This window comes from Podarcis tiliguerta (genome assembly GCF_965153285.1).
Source record: "Podarcis tiliguerta genome assembly, chromosome: 4".
Classification (NCBI taxonomy): Eukaryota; Metazoa; Chordata; class Lepidosauria; order Squamata; family Lacertidae; genus Podarcis; species Podarcis tiliguerta.
Window position 1 is genome coordinate 4,033,471 of NC_139537.1, and position 22,305 is coordinate 4,055,775.

At 47.7% G+C, this 22,305-nt stretch overlaps 1 protein-coding gene across 6 annotated transcripts in view; it reads right to left on the reverse strand.

The window, feature by feature from the left end:
- The window catches only part of PDE2A (phosphodiesterase 2A), a 385,285-nt gene that overhangs the window by 51,650 nt on the left and 311,330 nt on the right, over positions 1 to 22,305 (reverse strand). For all 6 annotated transcript variants that reach the window (XR_014510179.1, XM_083436263.1, XM_083436265.1 and 3 more), the window contains 3 exons: positions 11,827 to 11,936; positions 8,888 to 8,943; positions 458 to 517 (listed from right to left, as the gene is read on the reverse strand). Coding sequence is in view for 5 of the 6 variants with exons in the window: in XM_083436263.1 (XP_083292389.1) it covers positions 458 to 517; positions 8,888 to 8,943; positions 11,827 to 11,936 (226 nt within the window). In the remaining variant the exon portion in view is untranslated. The remainder of the gene's footprint in view (positions 1 to 457; positions 518 to 8,887; positions 8,944 to 11,826; positions 11,937 to 22,305) is intronic.

Below are 22,305 nucleotides of genomic sequence, written 5' to 3' on the forward strand. Positions count from 1 at the left end.
GAACTGCCGACCTTCTGATCGACAAGGCCTAGGCTCTGTGGTTTAACCCACAGCGCCACCCGTGTCCCCTGATACTGGACTACCCAGGGGGAATTGTCCTGATTCTGAAACCAGGCTCTCCTTATATTCTTATGTTCACTGCGGTAGATGAGATGCTGGAGTAACAACTTGGTAAATCTCCACCCGCTCAAGAAGATGACATATTATCCGCTAACACATGTAAATGTCTTCCAGGGAGAAAGATGATGGAAGGTGAGTCTTAAGAGATGGCAGCAGCAGAGTCCCCGCATTAAAACGGTGTCTAAAGCAGGTCGACAGGTAACAAGGACAAGGGTAAAAAAATATCGTGATCAAAGTGCTGTTGGTAGCAGCAGACACACAAAGAGTTTAAGGTATTCCGTACTGGTGAGTAGCATCACACAAGGATAATAATAATAATAATAATAATAATACTTACGTGCTTCTCTAAAGCGCGAAGGTTCAGCTCATCCGATTCAGAGAGTTGACTGCAGTGTACCTGAAAAGGAGAAGGTATGGAATTCCTTCAGACCATAATAAGTGCAAAATGAAATCGTTAGTCTCAAAGTCTCTGAAAATCTTTAAATGAAGCGAGATGGTCCGGGAATCAGCGTGTTTTTACATGAGTAGAACGTGTCATGTTATTTAAAATGCACCTCTGGGTTATTTGTGGGGTCTGCCTGGTGTTTTTACATGAGTAGAATATGTGCTTTTATTTAAAATGCATCTCTGGGTTATTTGTGAGGCATAGGAATTCGTCTCCCCCCCCCCAAAAAAAAATATATAGTCCGGCCCCCACTAAGGTCTGAGGGACGGTGGACCGGCCCACGGCTGAAAAAGGTTGCTGACCCCTGGGTTACGCTTTGGGTGAGTGCCTTCTCTGCTTCCCTGCGCGAGGCGAGCATCCCTCAGCAGAGAGTTAGACACAAATGAGTTCGAGAAAGCAGAGACAGATAACTACAGTCCCAGGGAGATAAGGATAATGAGATGCAGAGAAGGGGGGGTGCTCCTCGCTCCCCGTCATCCCAAAGCCCTTGCCTCAAGGTCCTTTTGCCTAGCAGAAGCTCCCACATGCTAGAGTTCTCTCTGACTCGTGGAAGGAAAGGCCCAAGCCAGCCAGCCAGCCAGCCCAGAAAACGGGCTCTTAAGAGGGGCTGCAGAGATGGAGGGCGCCAGCAGTGACATAGGATAGTGACAGAAGCCTCTGGTTCGGATCTGGCCTCGGACATGGACTCGTGAGGCAGCAACAGGCACGTCTCCCAGCCTTATGGCCACTGATGCAGCCTGGGGGCAATATAACATGGGTCTGCTTTATGCAGCTGCTGGAAGCTGAGCTTGTGTCACCGTTTATCACCCCATTTTCTCAGAACCTTGACAGCTTATCCAAACTACGCAGCAGTAAAAGTGCTGCAGCAGACCATCGATGCAACCGTTTGAGAACGAAGGACCACAAACAGCCGATCGGCTGAACATTAAGAGCTCTCTCTCTCTCTCTTCTTGATAGCTCAGTTGGTAGAGCATGAGACTCTTAATCTCAAGGTCGTGGGTTTGAGTCTCACGTTGGGCAAAAGGATTCCTACATTGCAGCGGGTTGGGCTGGATGACCCTTGGGCCCCCTTCCAATACTACAATTCTGTGATTCTATGTCTAGTTCTGGGCAGCACAGTTTAAGAAGGATGTTGACAAGCTGGGAAGCGTGCAGAGGAGGGCGACCAAGATGATCAAGGGTCTGGAAACCAAACTTCCGTACGACCGAGCTGTAATGGCTCTCCTCCTCGTCGTATCTTTGGAATCCATCAAACTCTGCTCCGACGGTGATTAATAACCTAAGCCTTTAATGAGACTTCAGGTACACTCCCATTACGCAGAGTACCCAAACAGAAGAGTTTGGATTTGGATTTGATATCCCACTTTATCACTACCCTAAGGAGTCTCAAAGCGGCTAACAATCTCCTTTCCCTTCCTCCCCCACAACAAACACTCTGTGAGGTGAGTGGGGCTGAGAGACTTCAGAGAAGTGTGACTGGCCCAAGGTCACCCAGCAGCTGCATGTGGAGGAGCGGGGAAGCGAACCCGGTTCACCAGATTACGAGTCTACTGCTCTTAACCACTACACCGAGCCAGAAATATGTGCTACATTGCTATGTTTATTTTGTAACTACGCAGGACAGAAAAGAATATGTGTCTGCTCTCTGTGAGAGACAGAGAACAATAAGAGCAAAGAAAACAGGAAACCAGAACTTCAACATCCGTCTCCCGTCTCCCATGAGACTTCCAACAGTCTGGAATGTCAACAGAGTCTTGCGACTCCAAAAACTGCACAGTGGCATAACAGAAATCTAACAGAGGAATGGTTGAAGGAGCTGGGTGTGCTTAGCCTGGAAAAGAGGAGACTGAGAGGAGATGGGGTAGCCAGCTTCAAATACCTAAAGGGCTGCCATGTGGAAGATGGAGCAAGCTTGCTTCCTCGTGCTTTGGAGGGTAGGACTCGAATCCATGGCTTCAAGTTCCAAGAAAGGAGGTTCCCACTAAACATCAGGAGGAACTGTCTGGCAGTAAGAGCTGTTGGACAGTGAAACAGTCTCCCTCAGGAGGTGGTGGACTCTCTTTCATTGGAGGTTTTTAAACAGAGCTTGGGTGGTCGTTTGTCATGGATTCTTTAGCGGTGGTTCCTGCCTGGAAGGGGGTTGGACTAGATGAGCCTTGGGGGTCCCCTTCCAATTCTGCTGTGCTGTGATTCTATGAGAGGTGTTATGCCACTGGAGGACCCAATGGCTGGTCAGAATCACCTTTATTTTATTTTTTCCTTTTCAATTTTTTTTTAATTTAAATTTTTATTGAATTATTATGCAGATGCAAATGAAACAAAGTATACAAATATTTCAACTGAATAAAAAAAAAGGAAAAAAGAAAACAGCAAAACAGAGCAAACGCAAAAAGTCAGAACATAAGTATAATACAAGATAACTATAATAGACATCCCAGAATGTCATTTCTCTACCAAGAAGCTGACCCTTTTAGAGTGGATTTCTTTTTATTATTGGTTTTTTTTTACTTCCATCTACCTCATGGTGGTTCATTTCCTGTAACTAAAACAATTTCTCTGTATTTCAATATATTCCTCATCTTGGTATAAGGAGACATTTCCCCACTTACGGATTTATTCTAAACACAACCAAATCTTGGTTGTTGAACCTTGACTCGATAGGTAGGTATTTAGCCATTCCCATTCCTTCTGGGCTACTTTATTTGACTTGTTCCTTAAGGCTTCCGTCAACTTAGCGAGTTCCGAGTATTCACTCAGCTTTTGTAGCCATTTTCCTCTAGTTGGCATATGGTTACCCTTCCAGTAAAAAGGTAAAGGTACCCCTGCCCGTACGGGCCAGTCTTGACAGACGCTAGGGTTGTGCGCTCATCTCACTCTATAGGCCAGGAGCCAGCGCTGTCCCCAGACACTTCCAGGTCACGTGGCCAGCGTGACAAAGCTGCTCTGGCGAGCCATCGCAGCACACGGAACGCCGTTTACCTTCCCGCTGGTAAGCGGTCCCTATTTATCTACTTGCACCCGAAGGTGCTTTCGAACTGCTAGGTTGGCAGGCGCTGGGACCGAACAACGGGAGCGCACCCCGCCGCGGGGATTCGAACCGCCGACCTTTCAATCGGCAAGCCCTAGGCGCTGAGGCTTTTCCCCACAGCGCCACCCGCGTCCCAAGACCCTTCCAGTACTTGGCTATTAATATCCTAGCCACCGTTACTGCATAGAAAAATAATTTTAATCTTTCTTTTGGAATATTGTCAGTTAGAATCCCAAGAAGGAATGATTCCAGGTTTTTTTTTTTGTAAAACTGGAATCTCCTTTATTGCCACTTTAATGCATTGGTTTTGGTTTTGCCCTTCCACGTGACAGCACTTCCGATCTTTGAAGATGGCTATCCCATCTATCTCGAAGCTACCAGCATGAGTTTGTTACCACACTGAGGGAAGCAGTGGAAGACAGGAGGGCCTGGTGTGCTCTGGTCCAGGGGGTCACGAAGAGTCGGACACGACTAAAGGACTAAACAACAGCAAATCACATCTCTTCTGTTTCTTCTCTTCTCCAGGCTAAACATACCCAGCTCCCTCAACCAGACAGTCCTCGCACGCTTTCTTTTTTCATTTTTATATAAATGACATTGTTCGAGAACTGAGAGGTCTAGAATATTTTCCTGTTTCTATTCAGAATGTCAAGCTCTCAGTTCTAATGTATGCCGATGATACTGTTTTGATTTCTGCTGCCTTAACTGGGATGCGGAGACTTTTGAGGAAATTGAATGCGTTTTGCACAAAAGAGCACTTAACAGTCAACCATTCTAAAAGTAAAGTGGTGATTTTGGGGAAGAAGAGAAAACCTCACAGATGGGAGTTTGGACATCAAACTAGATAGTGTGCAGTGTTAGCTTCCTCTGCCATAAACTGAATGTATGTATGTTTGTGTGTGTACAGGGCCGGATTTAGGTTTGATGAGGCCCTCAGCTCCTGAAGGTAATGGGGCCCTTTCTATGTCCAGCTGTCCTTTGTCAACAACAAATGGTCGCTGATTTTGTGTTGAATATATGCTAGATGGTAATTTATGGACCTAAAGATAAAGGTAAAGGGACCCCTGACTGTTAGGTCCAGTCGTGGACAACTCTGGGGTTGTGGCGCTCATCTCGCTTTACTGGCCGAGGGAGCCGGCGTACAGCTTCCGGGTCATGTGGCCAGCAGGACTAAGCCGCTTCTGGCGAACCAGAGCAGCACACGGAAACGCCGTTTACCTTCCCACCGGAGCGGTACCTATTTATCTACTTGCACTTAGATGTTCTTTCGAACAGCTAGGTTGGCAGGAGCAGGGACCGAGCAACGGGAGCTCACCCCGTTGTGGGGATTCGAACCGCCGACCTTCTGATCGGCAAGCCCAAGGCTCTGTGGTTTAACCCACAGTGCCACCTGCGTCTCAATTTATGGACCTAATAGGTATCTAAAGCCATTTGTACAGGTTGCCATGCAACCATGCAGAATGTAGGCACCCTATATATAGAAATGAGCCAACCAGTGATATTTTAGGGAGCAGGCTAGCAGGCGGGGCCCATGACTTACATCACAGGAGCCTACACAATACAAAACACGGTTGCTGTATGTACGTTTTGTTTTATTTGTTTTTTATCTTCTATTTTGGAAATGTACATCCAGGGTTTTTTTTACCTTTAATTTTTTGGGGGCCCAAAGGGAGTGGAACCCTAAGCTAGAGCTTGTTTAAAAAGGTAAACGGACCCCTGACCATTAGGTCCAGTCGTGGCCGACTCTGGGATTGAGGCGCTCATCTTGCTTTATTGGCCAAGGGAGCCGGTGTACAGCTTCCGGGTCATGTGGCCAGCATGACTAAGCCGCTTCTGGCAAACCAGAGCAGCACACGGAAACATCGTTTACTTTCCCGCCAGAGTGGTACCTATTGATCTACTTGCACTTTGACGTGCTTTTGAACTGCTAGGTGGGCAGGAGCAGGGACCGAGCAACGGGAGCTCACCCCGTCGCGGGGATTCGAACTGCCGACCTTCTGATTGGCAAGCCCTAGGCTCTGTGGTTTAACCCACAGTGCCACCCACGTCCCAGAGCTTGTTTAGCTTATATGTAAAGCGCTCTCTCTCTCTCTCTCTCTCTCTCTCTCTCTCTCTCTCTGCGCGCAAATTAAACTGTAATGCCCTCTTGCCACTGAATTACACTAAGAATGCTTCCACAGAGATTCTGGCAATGAATGCACAGCATTCTTCTCTTTCTCTACTTCGTTCCTTCCATTTGCAGTTGTCCCTAGAAAAGCGCCCCTGTCATAAATCTCCGGTTAATTAGCACTGAGTTCTCACCAGCCTCGCAGAGACCTTAGCCAACCCCACCAAGCCTGCCAGGAAGAAATGCAACACAAGCTCCCTGCTCTGTAATTCTGACAAGCAAGCTGCTAAAAGCAGGCCCAGTCCAACAACTGGGGAGCATGAGATCCTGCAGAAAGGAGCCCAGTTCTCCCTGTCAATCAGCCTGGCCACATTCACACCATCCCTTTAAAACACAATGATGCCAGTTCAAACAGCCATGGCTCCCCCCCCCCCCCGGTAAAGAATCCTGGGAGTTGTAGCTTGTTTAGGGTGCTGAGAGTTGCTAGGGGGTCCTCAATTCCTCTCCCAGAGCTACATTTTCCAGAATTCTCCATGCAGAGGGGTGGATAGTTAAACCCAGGCATAGGCAAACTCAGCCCTCCAGATGTTTTGGGACTACAATTCCCATCATCCCTGACCACTGGTCCCGTTAGCTAGGGATGATGGGAGTTGTGGTCCCAAAACATCTTGGGGGCTGAGTTTGCCTATGACTGGTTAAACCACTCTGGATAGTTAAAGTTTCTACTGCCATCCTTTTGCTGTCCGTAAAAGCTACATACTTGATCTTTATTTATTTTAATTTATTTGATTTTATAAAATTCGTACGCCGCTCGATTGTTAAAAAAACCTCAAAACTGTTCACAAAAAAAGATAAAGCGATAAGATTGACGATAACCAAACAACAACAACAATTTAAAACTTTTCAAAAGTTTTTTTTAAAAAAACCCCCAAAACAGATTAAAACTCACCATTTCTAAAACCGCTGGACTGGCTTGTCAAAGGAGGGGTGTTTTTAGCAGGAGTGGAAAAGAGGACTCTGAAGGTACTTGCCTGATTTCAAGTGGCAGGGAGTTCCAAAGTATATAGTAAGCACTGCCACACAAAAAGAGCAAATTCTTACGAATGTGGAACAGGTGATACTTGGGTGCCAGTTCTGCCAGTCAAAGCAGCTGAATGGGTGCATAGGGGGTGAGGTGATCTCACAGCTAAACCGGCCCCGAGCTTTTAACGGCTTTATATAGGAATAGCTGAGTTTCCTGCATTGCAGGGGGTTGGACTAGATGACCCTCTGGGTCTCTTCCAGCTCTACATTTCTATTATTCTAACACCCAGTTGCAAAGCGGTGGCCAGCGCCAATCTCTGAGCACAGATGTTATTCACCTGAAGGCAGCCCTGTACCGGGAAGTTTTTAATGTTTGTCATTTTATTATGCTTTTGCATTTGTTGGAAGCTGCCCAGCCAGAGGGGCATGGTATTATTATTATTATTATTATTATTATTATTATTATTATTATTATTTTATTTTATTTTGCTGACAAGGCCTCACTCCTGCCAGCAACTGTAAAGGCCAATGCGGCTTTGTGGAAATGAAGGGCGGCTGCCATGTGGTCCCATCTCCCTGTGCCAGCAGGGAAAGGTCAGCGCCTCTTAATCATCTTAATTCCTTTTTAATAAGCGCTGGTGCGAATTTCGCAGATGTGGTACCAGAGCACCAGGCGCTAATCCACTTAAGCCCTTATCTCCCCGGCTGCCGACTCCGTCGCCGCAACCTTGCTGGGCGCTGGCAAGAGAAGTCGGGCAGCTCTAGGGCTTGGTTAACCTCGCCGCTCGCCTCGCCGCCTCCGTGAAGGGAAAGTTCTGCAGAAATCGCACCCCGGTTTGACCCTCTGGCTCTTGGGGCTTGAACGAGGCGGCTTAATTGGAGTGCCGATAATGGCCGTGTCAGAGAGGCTGCCACGAATAACCTCTTCAGCCTCTCTTGCCACACACTGCTGAGCCGCCAGTCTGGGTTTCTGGGTAAAGCCCTCTCAAGGCAGCCCGCATAAGCAATTAAAACCTCAAACTACGGCTAAAATAATCTCGTTACAGGTAGAACAAGCTGAAAGCAGCAGTCTGAAAAAACGTTACAGAGCCCAGCCCAGGAATTAAATGCAAAACAGCCCATTTAAATCAGGCTTCCCGGTGCCAACTTGGTGCTGTGGATGCCAACAGAAGCAAGGCCTTTTCGGCATCTAATATCTGCTGCTCAGAAAGCTACACCGGGCACCAATCTGTTGCCAAGCCAGGTTCAAGGTGTTGCTATTGGTATCTAAAGCCTTTGGGGAGCAGTTTACCTACGAGACCACTGTACCCCATATACGTATTGCCCACTCGACTGCTTCAGTTGGTGAAATTGGCACGGCCACAGCTGCTACATAATACCTGCTGTGCATTTGTAAGAACTCAATTGCTTAGTGTGGCAGCACCTGCCCTGTGGAACTCCCTGCCTCTTGACTTCAGGCAGAAGCCTTCCCTGTATTCTTTTTGGTGCCTGCTAAAAACGTCCTTGGTCAGACAAGCCGGCTCAGTTGTTGAGAATGTGCGCTTTCTTCGCTTCTTAGGTAAAGGGACCCCTGACCATTAGGTCCAGTCGTGGCTGACTCTGGGGTTGCGGCGCTCATCTCGCTTTATTGGCCGAGGGAGCCGGCGTACAGCTTCCGGGACATGTGGCCAACATGACTAAGCCGCTTCTGGCGAACTAGAGCAGCGCACGGAAACGCCGTTTACCTTCCCGCCTGAGTAGTACCTATTTATCTATTTGCACTTTGACGTGCTTTCGAACTGCTAGGTTGGCAGGAGGTGGGGCTGAGCAACGGGAGCTCACCCCTTTACGGGGATTCGAACCGCCGACCTTCTGATCGGCAAGTCCTAGGCTCAGTGGTTTAAGCCACAGTGCCAACCGCGTCCCTAGTCTTAGGGACCCGCTTCTTAGTCGACTGCTATTTTAACTTTTCAAAGATCTAAAATTATGGGTGCTCGTTTTTCGTCGTGATAATTTAACTGCTTTAGCCTGTTCATATACCGCTTTGAGGTTGTAGGGTTTTTTAAAACAACAACTGGGAGGTGTATATATTTTGTGAAATAAATAATGCCTCCGTCTACAAAGACCTGAGTAGAATGCCTCCTTCCCCGCAGACCCTCTTAGGTGTGAATACCTGTGGACTTACCAGGATGACACAGACCACGGTCCCTGAATCCTTGTCTGCCAAGGGGATGATCAACACTGCAAGGCAAAGAGGAAGGGACCCCATCAGGGCGAGAGTTTAGCAAAGGGGGAGGCAGGAAGGAGAAGGAAGTGGGAATAAGGGGGGCTGGAGATGGGGGGGGGAGAACCCTTTGCACCCCACGAGATGGAGGAGAAAGGCAGCGGGAACAGGGCAATGCTACCCAGATTTGAGAAATGGGTAATTTCTTCAACTGTCACCCGGGTGGGGCAGCCATTCTGCCAGGTTGCCCTGGGGCGGTGGTGGCAGGGGGCTGGGGCAGGGAGGAGAGAGAGAAACAGGAAGCAGAAGGCTCATTTCATCCATATTTTTTTAATGGTTTTTTTAAAAATTAAATATTTTCTTGATTTACAAAGTGTGTGCAATGTCTCTCTCTCGTATTTCCCCCCCATGTTACGTTCTTACAAATCAGTTTCATTTGTTGAGACATTAGGAAGAAAATTAGCGCTAATGTGTCCAGGAACCTCACCAAAATGCTGGAGAGGGTGCACCTCCACAGGCACATACCTCCACATGTGGTAGGAGTGCCCCCAAACCCAACTATTCTGGACAACAAACACAGGTAAAATTTCATCCATATTGTTGGATTCTTAGCTCCCCACGCACCTCTTTGCACCTGAACCGAGCCGGCTGTTCATTATAGGAACAACTGCTTAGAAACTGGTGCCTGGTTTGAGGTTTTGTTCTTCCTCTTCCCTCCCTGTCCCATTCCCCTTGCGTGTCGTGTTTTTTTTTCCAGATTACAAGCCCGTGTGTAGGGACTGTCTTGTTCTGATCGTATGTAAGCTTCTCTGATATTTTGGGCTGAAGATCAGGGTATTAATCCTCCAAATAAAAATAAAAATAAAAATCAGTTCCTTGTTTCCCCATTGTTCTGTATTAAGTGAGATAGCTCAGTCGGCAGAGACTCTTAATCTCAGGGTTCAAGCCCCTGGCTAAAAATTCCTGCATTGCAGGGGGTTGGACTAGATGACCCCTGTGGTCCCTTCCAACTCTGATTCTATGATTTCCACATCATTTTTAAAAAATAAAATCCTCATGAAGGTTTGCAAGCATTTTCGTGCAAACTTCTCCAAACGGACTCATAGCTACCCAAAGAGGCTGGGGCAAGCCAGTCAGAGGGGCGGGATAGAAAAAAATAAAATGTATGTAATTTTGCCTTATTTTGTTTTGCATTTAAAGCCTCCCTTTTCCTCCCAGGAGCTCAAGGTGGCGTGTGCAGCTTTCGCTTCCTGCATGGTTTATCCTCACAACAACAACAACAACAACAACAACAAGAGTTTGGATTTGATATCCCACCTTTCACTCCCTTTAAGGAGTCTCAAAGCGGCTAACATTCTCCTTTCCCTTCCTCAACCCTGTGAGGTAGGGTATGCTGAGAGGAGCAGAGACTGGCTCAAGGTCACACCCAGTGACCTTCATTCACGGATGGGTGGGGATTTGAACCTTGGTCTCCCAGGTCCTAGTCCAGCACTCTAACCACTGCACCACACTGCCTCTCCAGGTTCCCCAGCCAGGCACTATTTGGGCAGAATGGGGGGATATTTTTATTGTTACTATTTAATAAATTTTTACACCACCCTATACCCATAGATCTCAATAACCTAAACTAGGGTTACCAGACGTCCCTGGTTCCCGGTGACAGCCCCCAGATTCACCAATCTGTCCCCGGACAAAATCTTGTTGGGAAACTGTATACGTGCAGCTACTCACACAGAGTCAATTCAGGTTTGGCAGACAGCCAGAAGGCAATCTGAAGGAGTAAGTCTGCCTGGTGATAACAGAGACATGGAGACTGCTCCCTGATTGGTCAAGCTCTTTCAAAGGAGTGATAATTAATGGCCTACTAACTGGAATCTGTTAGTTCGGAGTTCGTGAGTTCAGAGTTCTGTGTGTCAGTGTAGGAGTTGTGAGTTGTGTATGAGAGAGCAAGCTAAAGATCCGTGTTCTGTTCCTGTAAATAATCCACTATATATAATAAACACCTAACTACAAGTTCCTGGTTCCTGCCTTGTCTATCCTGTCTGCAGCCAAGCTGCCAATTGCTTCCGTGGATTCTGTGTGTACTCTGCTAGGTCTGGCTAAGGTCTTGCAACTAGTCAGAAAGTTGGGGATTCCCCCAAACTAGTCAGAAAGCTGGGGATTCCCCCAATCATGGGGGGGGGGGGCAGGGCTCCAGCCGCCGCACCTGTGGTGGGGCTGTGAAGCCTGCAGAATGCGGCAGCTAGACTGTTGACTGGGAGCGGCCGCCGAAACCACATAACACCGGTCTTGAAAGACCTGCATTGGCTCCCAGTACGTTTCCAAGCACAATTCAAAGTGTCGGTGCTGACCTTTAAAGCTCTAAACGGCCTCAAAGGCCCAGTATACCTGAAGGAGCGTCTCCACCCCCATCGTTCAGCCTGGACACTGAGGTCAAGCTCCAAGGGCCTTTTGGCAGTTTCCTCCCTGTGAGAAGTGAGGCTACAGGGAACCAGGCAGAGGGCCTTCTTGGTAGTGGCACCCACCCTGTGGAATGCCCTCCCATCAGATGTCAAAGAGAAAAACAAGTACCAGATTTTTAGAAGACATCTGAAGGCAGCCCAGTTTAGGGAAGCTTTTAATGTTTGATGTATTACAGTATTTTAATATTTTGTTGGAAGCCGCCCAGAGTGGCTGGGGAAACCCAGCCAGATGAGCAGGGTATAAATAATAAATTATTATTATTATTATTATTATTATTACCCCACCTCCTCCGCAGGGCGGAAGTGGCTTTCCTAAAATAATAAAGCATGAAATTCAAAAGAAGAAAAAGGAAAGTGTCCCCAGATTCCTTGAAAGAAATCTCGTAACCGTAAGCTCAACCCGCTTCCGCTCCAGCTTTTCCCCAGGACGGTTCTTACCTTGCTTATCCGGGGCTAACGGGGCGGCCAGACCAACCAGGGGCTTGCCCTGCAACTCAGCCGGCGGCAGCCCTTTGCAGTCCACCCTCTTCTGCTGCAGGACGGCATCTCTGAAAGGACAATTAAAGAGGAAAGCAGAGCTGAAGGAGAGCTGGTACGAGAATGAGGCGAAAGTCTAGAGTGCCCCGCAAATGCAAAATGGTAGAGGAAATTAGCGTTGGAGAAATGCCGAAGGAATCCAGGCGCCTCCTTCATGAGAGGTTCAGAGGGTGGCATCACGAGAACGAGGCCTTTTCTGCAGTAGCTCCCTGTTTGTGGGATGCTTTCCCCAGGGAGACTCGCCTGGCACCATTTTAAGGCTCCATCTTTAGGCATCCCGGTTTCTGATTTGATCCCGGAATGTCCCACTTTTCCATAACGGTAAAGGTAAAGGTACCCCTGCCCGTACGGGCCAGTCTTGACAGACTCTAGGGTTGTGCGCCCATCTCACTCAAGAGGCCGAGGGCCAGCACTGTCCGAAGACACTTCTGGGTCACGTGGCCAGCGTGACAAGCTGCATCTGGCGAGCCAGCGCAGCACACGGAAACGCCGTTTACCTTCACGCTGGTCCCTATTTATCTACTTGCACCCGGGGGTGCTTTCGAACTGCTAGGTTGGCAGGCGCTGGGACCGAACGACGGGAGCGCACCCCGCCGCGGGGATTCGAACCGCCGACCATGCGATCGGCAAGTCCTAGGCGCTGAGGTTTTACCCACAGCGCCACCCGCTTCCCTTTTCCTTAGGATGTCCCTACTTTTCCTTAGGATGTCCCTATTTTCATCAGAGATGTGTTGGAGGGTATGGAGCTATGTGGCCCCTGAGCCAAGGGGATAAGTAACTAGACAATCTTTAGAAGACGTCTGAAGGCAGCCCTGTCTAGGGAGGTTTTTAAAAAATGTTCTATGATGTTGGAAGCCGCCCAGAGTGGATGGGGCAACCCAGTCAGATGGGTGGGGTATAAATAAAATAACAATAACAATAATATTTTATTTATACCCCACCCTCCCCAGTCAGAGCCAAGCTCAGGGTGGCTAACACCAGTAAAATTACAGTAAAAACATAATAGGGGGAAAAATCCAATTTAAAATAGGTGTTAAAATGCAATTTAACATGCAGCCTCATTTTAAAAGTAGCCCATAGATAAAAACCATAAGGGGAGGGAAACATATAATAATATATAATATAACATATATATTATAACATATATTATATAACTACTACTACTACTACTACTACTAATAATAATAATAATTTTCATTGGAGGGTGTGCATTCAGCAGTTTAGGAATTCTTTAGAGAAACAGAGCCCTGGTGTTCTCCAAAAAGCTCTCAAATATGCAATGAACACTGAGCATAAAGAAAGGGGACCTCTCCAAGCTGAGGGTGGGGTGCTCAGAGGTGCCATTCAAAAGCCGGGAGCAAGTCCCATTAGCACCTGCTTGCTGGCGCTTCCCAATAAAGGAGCCTGGGTTAGAATCAGAGTGCTAAGTGGTCATTCTCACCAAGCAAAGATTTTTCTCTGCTGAGTGTGAAGGGGAAGCGAGAAACAGCCTCCTGCCAGGACCAGGCCTTTAAAACAGTCCAGCTGAATGTAGCCCCTCTGCCCTCAGAGGCTATGGGGTGGCGGCAGCCTCAGGGGAAGAGGGTCTTCTCTGTGGCGGCCCCTAATCTGTGGGACTCCCTCTGCAAGGATTTGTAACTGCCACCTTCCTTGAGCAGTTTAAGGAGGATGCTGAAAACCCCCTGTCCACTTTTGAACCTTGAGGCGTACGCTTTAAATTGTTTCTAACCATCTGAGTTGAAAGGGCCCTCAAGGTCCTCTAGTCCAGCCCCACACAATGCGGGGATCACAGCCAAGCATATGTACACACCGAGCAGCTCATGTTTAGCGTCAGAGCAGGCTGCACAGGTGTAAGAACGGATCCCAGGTAGAGAAGGAAGGAAGCTGTACAGTTAATTCTGCTGAGCCACAGAGTATTTCATTTTAATTTATATCTGTTTATTTATTAGATTGATATACCATCCTTCATCAGAAGATCCCAGGGCGGTTCACAAGATAAAATAATAGATTATAAACTGGGCTTTGGAAGAGACATGGTCTCAGCCTTTGCAGATTTGATTGCTGCTCAGATCCAGAGACATGGATGCCAAACAACAACAACAACAACAACAACATATTACTTATACCCCGCACACTCTGGGCAGCTTTCAACATAATATTAAAAACACGACAGAACATCAGACATTTAAAACTTCCCTAAACAGGGCTGCCATCAGATGTCTTCTAAAAGTCAGGTAGTTGTTTATTTCCTTGACATTTGATGGGAGGGTGTTCCACAGGGTGGGGGCCACCACTGAGAAGGCCTTCTGCCTGGTTCCCTGTAGCCTCACTTCTCGCAGGGAGGGAACCGCCAGAAGGCCCTCGGAGCTGGACCTCAGTGTCTGGGCTGAACAATGGAGGTGGAGACGCTCCTTCAGGTCTACTGGACCGAGGCCATTTAGGGCTTTAAAGGTCAGCACCAACACTTTGAATTGTGCTTGGAAACGTACTAGGAGCCAATGTAGGTCTTTCAGGACCAGAGTTATATGGTCTCTGTAGCCGCTCCCAGTCTCAAGTCTAGCTGCCGCATTCTGGATTGGTTGTAGTTTCTGAGTCACCTGCAAAGGTAGCCCCACATAGAGCACATTGCAGTAGTCCAAGCGAGAGATAACTAGAGCATGCACCACTCTGGCCAGACAGTCCACGGGCAGGTGGGGTCTCAGCCTGCGTACCAGGTGGAGTGGGACAGCTGCCCTGGACACAGAATTGACTAGTGCCTCCATGGACAGCGGTGAGTCCAAAATGACTCCCAGGCTGTGCACCTGGTCCTTTAAAGCCCTGGTTTAGGGCTTTAAAGGTCAGTACCAACACTTTGAATACATATATATATTTATATATATTTGCTGCTGGCACAAACTGGCCATTGCTTCCCTGCTTCCCACCTGATTTCCATTCAGGTAGCAGAACAGCTTGTGATATGTGTGTGTGTGTCCCTCCCTCCCTCCCTCCCTCCCTCTTGCCACCTTGTCAGGATTACTGCCAAAGCCTCCCTGGCATTTCAGAGGATTTGACGGTAATCTGCTACAGCTGCCCACGAGATCCAGCTCTCCCTTTGGGGAGGCGAGACTTCCTGGTGAATCAGAAGCTCCCTAAAAGAAGAACAGCAGAGCTGGAAAAGAGACCGAGGCTCCTAGATTCATAGGATGGTAGGGCTGGAAGGGACACCCGAGGATCATTCGGACCCACGCGGGAACGGAAGCTAAGGGATTGTTTGTTGCGGAAGGAAAGGCAGGGGTCCCCACGCTCTCCTTGTTGACTACGCCTGGGCTGTGTCCAGAAAGTGGTGGTGGGGGATGAGTGTTCAGACCCCTGGGCTCTCACTTGTGGGGTGCCTCAGGGTCCTGTCCTCTCCCCCATGCTTTTTAACATCTATATGCAGCCGCTGGGAGAGACCATCAGGGGGTTTGGGCTGGGTGTTCATCAGTATGCGGATGATACCCAGCTGTACCTCTCTTTGAAATAGGAACCAGTGAAGAAGGTGAAAGTCCTGTGTGAGTGTCTGGAGGTGGTTGGGGGATGGATGGCGGCTAACAGATTGAGATTGAATCCTGACAAGAGAGAAGTACTGTTTTTGGGGGACAGGAGGTGGGCAGGTGTGGGGGATTCACTGGTCCTGAATGGGGTAACTGTGCCCCCGAAGGAACAGGTGCGCAGCCTGGGAGTCATTTTGGACTCACAGCTGTCCATGGAGGCGCGGGTTAATTCTATGTCCAGGGCAGCTGTTTATCAGCTCCATCTGGTACGCAGGCTGAGACCCTCCCTGCCTGCGGACTGTCTCGCCAGAGTGGTGCATGCTCTTAGTTTTCTCCCGCTTGGACTACTGCAATGCACTCTATGTGGGGCTACCTTTGAAGGTGACCCGGAAACTACAACTAATCCAGAATGCGGCAGCTAGACTGGTGACTGGGAGCGGCCGCCGAGACCACATAACACCAGTCCTGAATAAATTATTATTATTATTATTATTATTATTATTATTATTATTATGCCAGGGTCCGTTACAAGCAGAGAGTGTGGCAGGTGGGCTACCCTAAGGGGAGCAGGCCCCTGCGGGAGACGCCGCCCCAGAGAGCTCTAGCAAGTAAGCCAAGCTGCATTCCATAGGAGATGGGTGAAGGACGGCTGAAGGTGAGCTGGAATAGAGAGAGCAGAGCAAAGAGGATAAAGTTTTATTTCGCTGTGATTCCTGAATTGCAGTGGGTTGGACTAGATGACCGTTGGGGTCCCTTCCAACTCTGCAGTTCTATGATTGTGGAAGGAAGGGGCTGAATTCCTGATCAAGAAGGGAGGGAGGGGGGGAAACAAGTGTGACAGATCTTATTAGGGCATAAAAGGCAGGGAAAGGGTGGTTATGAATATTTCTTGCTTGACTCCACCATTCATTCATTTAATCCTATTCATTAATCGAGTCCCACAAATTATCTCAAAGCTGGTTCACAGCAAAGACACCAATGGTTAAAAACGATTCCACAGATGAAAGCAGATCCATATGTTTAAAAAATCAGTATATGCAAATAGTTAGAAACAATTTCATGTATGAAAACAAATTTGAATCCAATATAGCTGCAGGCTGAGCTCCAATGGGTGGGGTAACCGATGTAAAAATACAATATTGCAATCAGTTAAACCAAACTGCAGTCAAGAGAATAGGGTGGATACTAAATGTCTATCTATCTCAGGTGCCTTGGGCGCACTTTCGTGGCTGTCCATGGCACACCCTCCAGAGACAGTAGAAATTTAGTGCCTGTTCCCTGACCCACTGTTTACAAACCTCCCCTCACCCCCTTGTGTAGGAAAAGAGGTGCTGGAGCGCACCATGAACACCTCCCTTGTTCTCTTGTAACTGCAATGCTGCCAACCTGAGAGGTGCCGGAACTGAGTTCTGGTACGTTCTGGCTGGAAAAAAGCCCTAAGTGGCACTCCTCCTGCACGTTCAGCTGGCAGTCTTTTAGCTCCACACTTAATATAACCGTATATTTCCCATAATGATCCTGCAAAGGCCATCTCCAGGGGGAAGATCCTGATACATGTTTCCTCATAAGTACTCCTCTTTGACTTAAATCCCTGTTTCGCTGCAGGCCTTTGAATGAGCCATCTCCTCTTGCCTCTATTTGTTTAAATCATTTTCAGCTTCCAACGCTACTTCCTCTTTAATTAGTGGTTTCCTGTTACTTCTGGCTATGGGATTATTGAATCATCCCATTAAACAGTTCCCTGCTGCTTTTTCATTGCTCAGTTAATCCTTGCACGTCCGGATCACTGCAAAGCCCAGGACAGGCCAGAACGGGACGGACAGCTCCTTCCCCCCTCCAGCACTGACCAGGGATGTACAGTCTGAGGGCTCCATCTGTTGGGCAACTGAACTTTTTTTTAAAGCGATCTGGAGCCGGTGCGAGGAGAGAAAGGGGCGAGCCAGGGCAGCCCTGACCTTACATTGCCCTGGCCGGCCCCGCCCCCTCACCAGCCGATTGGCTGGCCCGGGGGAGATGCATAATAATTAAGGCCGGGGAATCCCTGACTTTCCCGCGGGGCTTCCCAGCCCCGCGAGACTGTGGTCGCGGGCGAGAGCCCACAACCCCACCCCCTCTCAAGCTCGGGAGTGGCTTTATCAGCTCCATCTGGTACGCAGGCTGAGACCCTCCCTGCCTGCGGACTGTCTCGCCAGAGTGGTGCATGCTCTTAGTTTTCTCCCGCTTGGACTACTGCAATGCACTCTATGTGGGGCTACCTTTGAAGGTGACCCGGAAACTACAACTAATCCAGAATGCGGCAGCTAGACTGGTGACTGGGAGCGGCCGCCGAGACCACATAACACCAGTCCTGAATAAATTATTATTATTATTATTATTATTATTATTATTATTATTATGCCAGGGTCCGTTACAAGCAGAGAGTGTGGCAGGTGGGCTACCCTAAGGGGAGCAGGCCCCTGCGGGAGACGCCGCCCCAGAGAGCTCTAGCAAGTAAGCCAAGCTGCATTCCATAGGAGATGGGTGAAGGACGGCTGAAGGTGAGCTGGAATAGAGAGAGCAGAGCAAAGAGGATAAAGTTTTATTTCGCTGTGATTCCTGAATTGCAGTGGGTTGGACTAGATGACCGTTGGGGTCCCTTCCAACTCTGCAGTTCTATGATTGTGGAAGGAAGGGGCTGAATTCCTGATCAAGAAGGGAGGGAGGGGGGGAAACAAGTGTGACAGATCTTATTAGGGCATAAAAGGCAGGGAAAGGGTGGTTATGAATATTTCTTGCTTGACTCCACCATTCATTCATTTAATCCTATTCATTAATCGAGTCCCACAAATTATCTCAAAGCTGGTTCACAGCAAAGACACCAATGGTTAAAAACGATTCCACAGATGAAAGCAGATCCATATGTTTAAAAAATCAGTATATGCAAATAGTTAGAAACAATTTCATGTATGAAAACAAATTTGAATCCAATATAGCTGCAGGCTGAGCTCCAATGGGTGGGGTAACCGATGTAAAAATACAATATTGCAATCAGTTAAACCAAACTGCAGTCAAGAGAATAGGGTGGATACTAAATGTCTATCTATCTCAGGTGCCTTGGGCGCACTTTCGTGGCTGTCCATGGCACACCCTCCAGAGACAGTAGAAATTTAGTGCCTGTTCCCTGACCCACTGTTTACAAACCTCCCCTCACCCCCTTGTGTAGGAAAAGAGGTGCTGGAGCGCACCATGAACACCTCCCTTGTTCTCTTGTAACTGCAATGCTGCCAACCTGAGAGGTGCCGGAACTGAGTTCTGGTACGTTCTGGCTGGAAAAAAGCCCTAAGTGGCACTCCTCCTGCACGTTCAGCTGGCAGCCTTTTAGCTCCACACTTAATATAACCGTATATTTCCCATAATGATCCTGCAAAGGCCATCTCCAGGGGGAAGATCCTGATACATGTTTCTTCATAAGTACTCCTCTTTGACTTAAATCCCTGTTTCGCTGCAGGCCTTTGAATGAACCATCTCCTCTTGCCTCTATTCGTTTAAATCATTTTCGGCTCCCAACGCTACTTCCTCTTTAATTAGTGGTTTCCTGTTACTTCTGGCTATGGGATTATTGAATCATCCCATTAAACAGTTCCCTGCTGCTTTTTCATTGCTCAGTTAATCCTTGCACGTCCGGATCACTGCAAAGCCCACGACAGGCCAGAACGGGACGGACAGCCCCTTCCCCCCTCCAGCACTGACCAGGGATGTACAGTCTGAGGGCTCCATCTGTTGGGCAACTGAACTTTTTTTTTACAGAGAAGGATGATGGGTGTCCCAGCCAGTGGCGTAGCGTGGGTTGTCAGCACCCGGGGCAAGGCAAGTAATTTGCGCCCCCTAACCCATAGATTTGTGCCCCCTAACCAGTGGATTTGCGCCCCTTAACCCTAACCCCCAGATGTTGCGCCCGGTGCGGCCAGCCCCCCCTGCACCCCCACGCTACGCCACTGGTCCCAGCCTATCTCTGTAACAATGTGAACTAGAAGCAGACTTTTATTTAAACTGAAAAACAAAGATGAAAGCTTGGGCTCTCAGGATTCTGGAGCCTCGGGAAGATTCTGCAAAATTCCGTGCCGTTGGACAGGTGTCAAACGAAACGAACCGCATGCCTCCTTCACAATCCACGGGGCTTTAGGATGCGTAAAATGCTGGTGTGCATTTTAATCTGCTTTTAGTTTATTGCTGGTTTTATTTATCACAATAGTTGCTTTTACTGATAATTTTATTCTCCTAATAAACCGCTCCGGTGTGTTTTATTGACAACTGAGCAGTGTATAAATGCTGTGAAACAGTAGATCATGAAACAATAAAATAATGTCCGCTGTCGCTGCGCTCCTCTCCAGAGGTAGCTCCATTTCAATCACACCTATTCAGAGTCTTCTTTGTGCAGAGGCTTCTCAGTTCCCCCAGAGAGAGATGGTGTTTCCTGGGAGCAGGAAACGGTCTTTCAGAGCGAAGCTCGGTGGTTGCCGGCATCTGCTGTGCCTCTTGCAAGCAGAAAGGGAATGCAGAATGAACAACCCACCGAGGGGTTACCGATAGCAGCTGGCCATGGAAACAGACATCTCTTCCGCTGGAAAAATATCTGCAGGAGGCATGACAAGTCCCTCAAAAACCCACAATGAGCCCTGCATTTGATCTCCAGCTACGTTTTGATTTATGGCTGGCAAAAGTTCTCCTCCTAAAGCATCTCTCAGTCGCTGCGCGTCCTTATCTGTGGCATGTCGTTGGAAACTGATTCAAGCTGTTCCTTTCCTCCTCAGCAGGCCTGGGGTGAGATAGGAGGAGAGCTTTCAGGGACAAAGAACCTTGGAAGCAGCCTAGGACAGAGCCGTAACATCAGTCCATGTAGCTCAGTATTGTCCACACTGACTGCCAGCAGCTTTCCAGGGTGTCAGGCAGGGAGTCCTTCTCAGCCATACTTGGGAGGTGACTCTGGGACCTTCTGCATGTAAGGCACGTGTTCTACCTAACCGTTCTCCTCCAAATTATGAGCCACATGGGAAGCTGTGGCTGATCTTTGGTCCAGCTGGCTCAGTAATGTCCACACTGGTTGACAGGGTTTCAGAAAGGGAGCCTTTTATAGCCCTACTCCAGTGGTGGCCAAACTTGGCCCTCCAGCTGTCTTGGGACTACAACTCCCATCATCCCTGGCCACCGGTCCTGTTAGCCAGGGATGATGGGAGTTGTAGTCCAAAAACAAGTTTGACCACCACTGCCCTACTCGAACTGTGTTGCACCTGCTTCTCCTTCCTTGGAGATGATTCTTCCGAGGCTCCTCTAGTCCAACCCCCTTTAAGGCTGGAATCTCAGCTCAATGATCCCTGACAAATTGGCCATCCAACATCTGCTTAAAAACCTCCAAGTCAGGAGAGTCCACAACCTCCCGAGGGAGACTGTTCCACTGCTGAACAGCTGTTGCTGTCAGAAAGTTCTTTCTGATGTTTCATCAGAATCTCCTTTCTTGTAACTTGAAGCCATGGGTTCGAGTCCTACCCTCCAGAGCAGGAGAAAACAAGCCTGGGAGCTTGAGATGGTAATAATTTTATTATTTATACCCTGCCCATCTGGCTGGGTTGCTCCAGCCGGTCTTTCCTGTGACAGCCCTTTAGATTTTTGAAGGTGGCTGTAATCTCTCCTCTCACTCTCCTCTTTTCCTGGAGAAACATTCCCAGCTCCTTCAACTGTTGCACACAAACACACACATTTGTGGTGCTGACTGTAGTTTTACAGACCCTCTAAGTGTCCCTATTCTCCAGGGACAGTCCTGGATTTACAGAAGCCGTCCCAGTTTCTGATATGACCCTGGAATGTACCTATTTTCGTTGGAGAAAGGTTGGAGGGTTTGGCGTTATGCGAACCCTGAGCCAAGGAGATAAGTAACTGTACAGCCCTGTATAGTTTTTATTTATTTATTTATTTATTATTATTATTATTATTATTATTATTATTATTATTATTATTATTGAATGTTGGAAGCTGCTCAGAGTGGCTGGGTCAACACTGTAAGATGGCCGGCGTATGATGATGATGATGATGATGATGATGGAATACGACCACCCCATTTTCACTGGAGAAATGTTGGAGGGTGTGGTTTTAGATGTATTTGTAAGCTGCTTTGCAGAGAAGTGCATTTGAGGAAGAGACGGGTTAAATGAATCAAATAAATAGATAGATAAATATGGCCAGGCAGGGCGGGATTTAGGTTTGACGAGGCCCTCAGCTCCTGAAGGTAATGGGGCCCCTTTATATGTCCAGCTGTCCTTTGTCAACAACAAATTGCCACTGTTTTTTGTGTTGAATATATGCTATATGGTAATTTATGAACCCAATAGGTATCTCAAGCCATTTGCATATAACAAAGTATGCATTTTATCAAAGGAATTGTTGAACTGAAATACAATTAAGAAGAAGTATATTAACAGTGAAATAATTATTAAGCTCTAGCTTGAAATGATTTTTTATTCATAACAAACTTAATAATGCAAACACATTGGCATTTGGCAACAACAAAAGTTCATTTAGAAACACAATTTACAAAGACTCATGGCCTAGTCTCTAGAAACTCGCTATAACGTGACATAATAATAGGTGTAAATATATGGTGCAAACTACTAATAATGATAAATAGCAGAATGTAGGCACCCTATATATAGAAAGGAGCAAACCAGTGATATTTTAGGGAGCAGGCCAGCAGCTGAGGCCCATAACTTACACCATAGGAGCCTAAATAACACAAAACACTGTTGCTGTTTGTAGGTTTTATTTTATTTGTTTTTTATCGTATATTTTGGAAATGTACACCCAGTTTTCTTTTCTTTAAATTTTTGGGGCCCCCAAT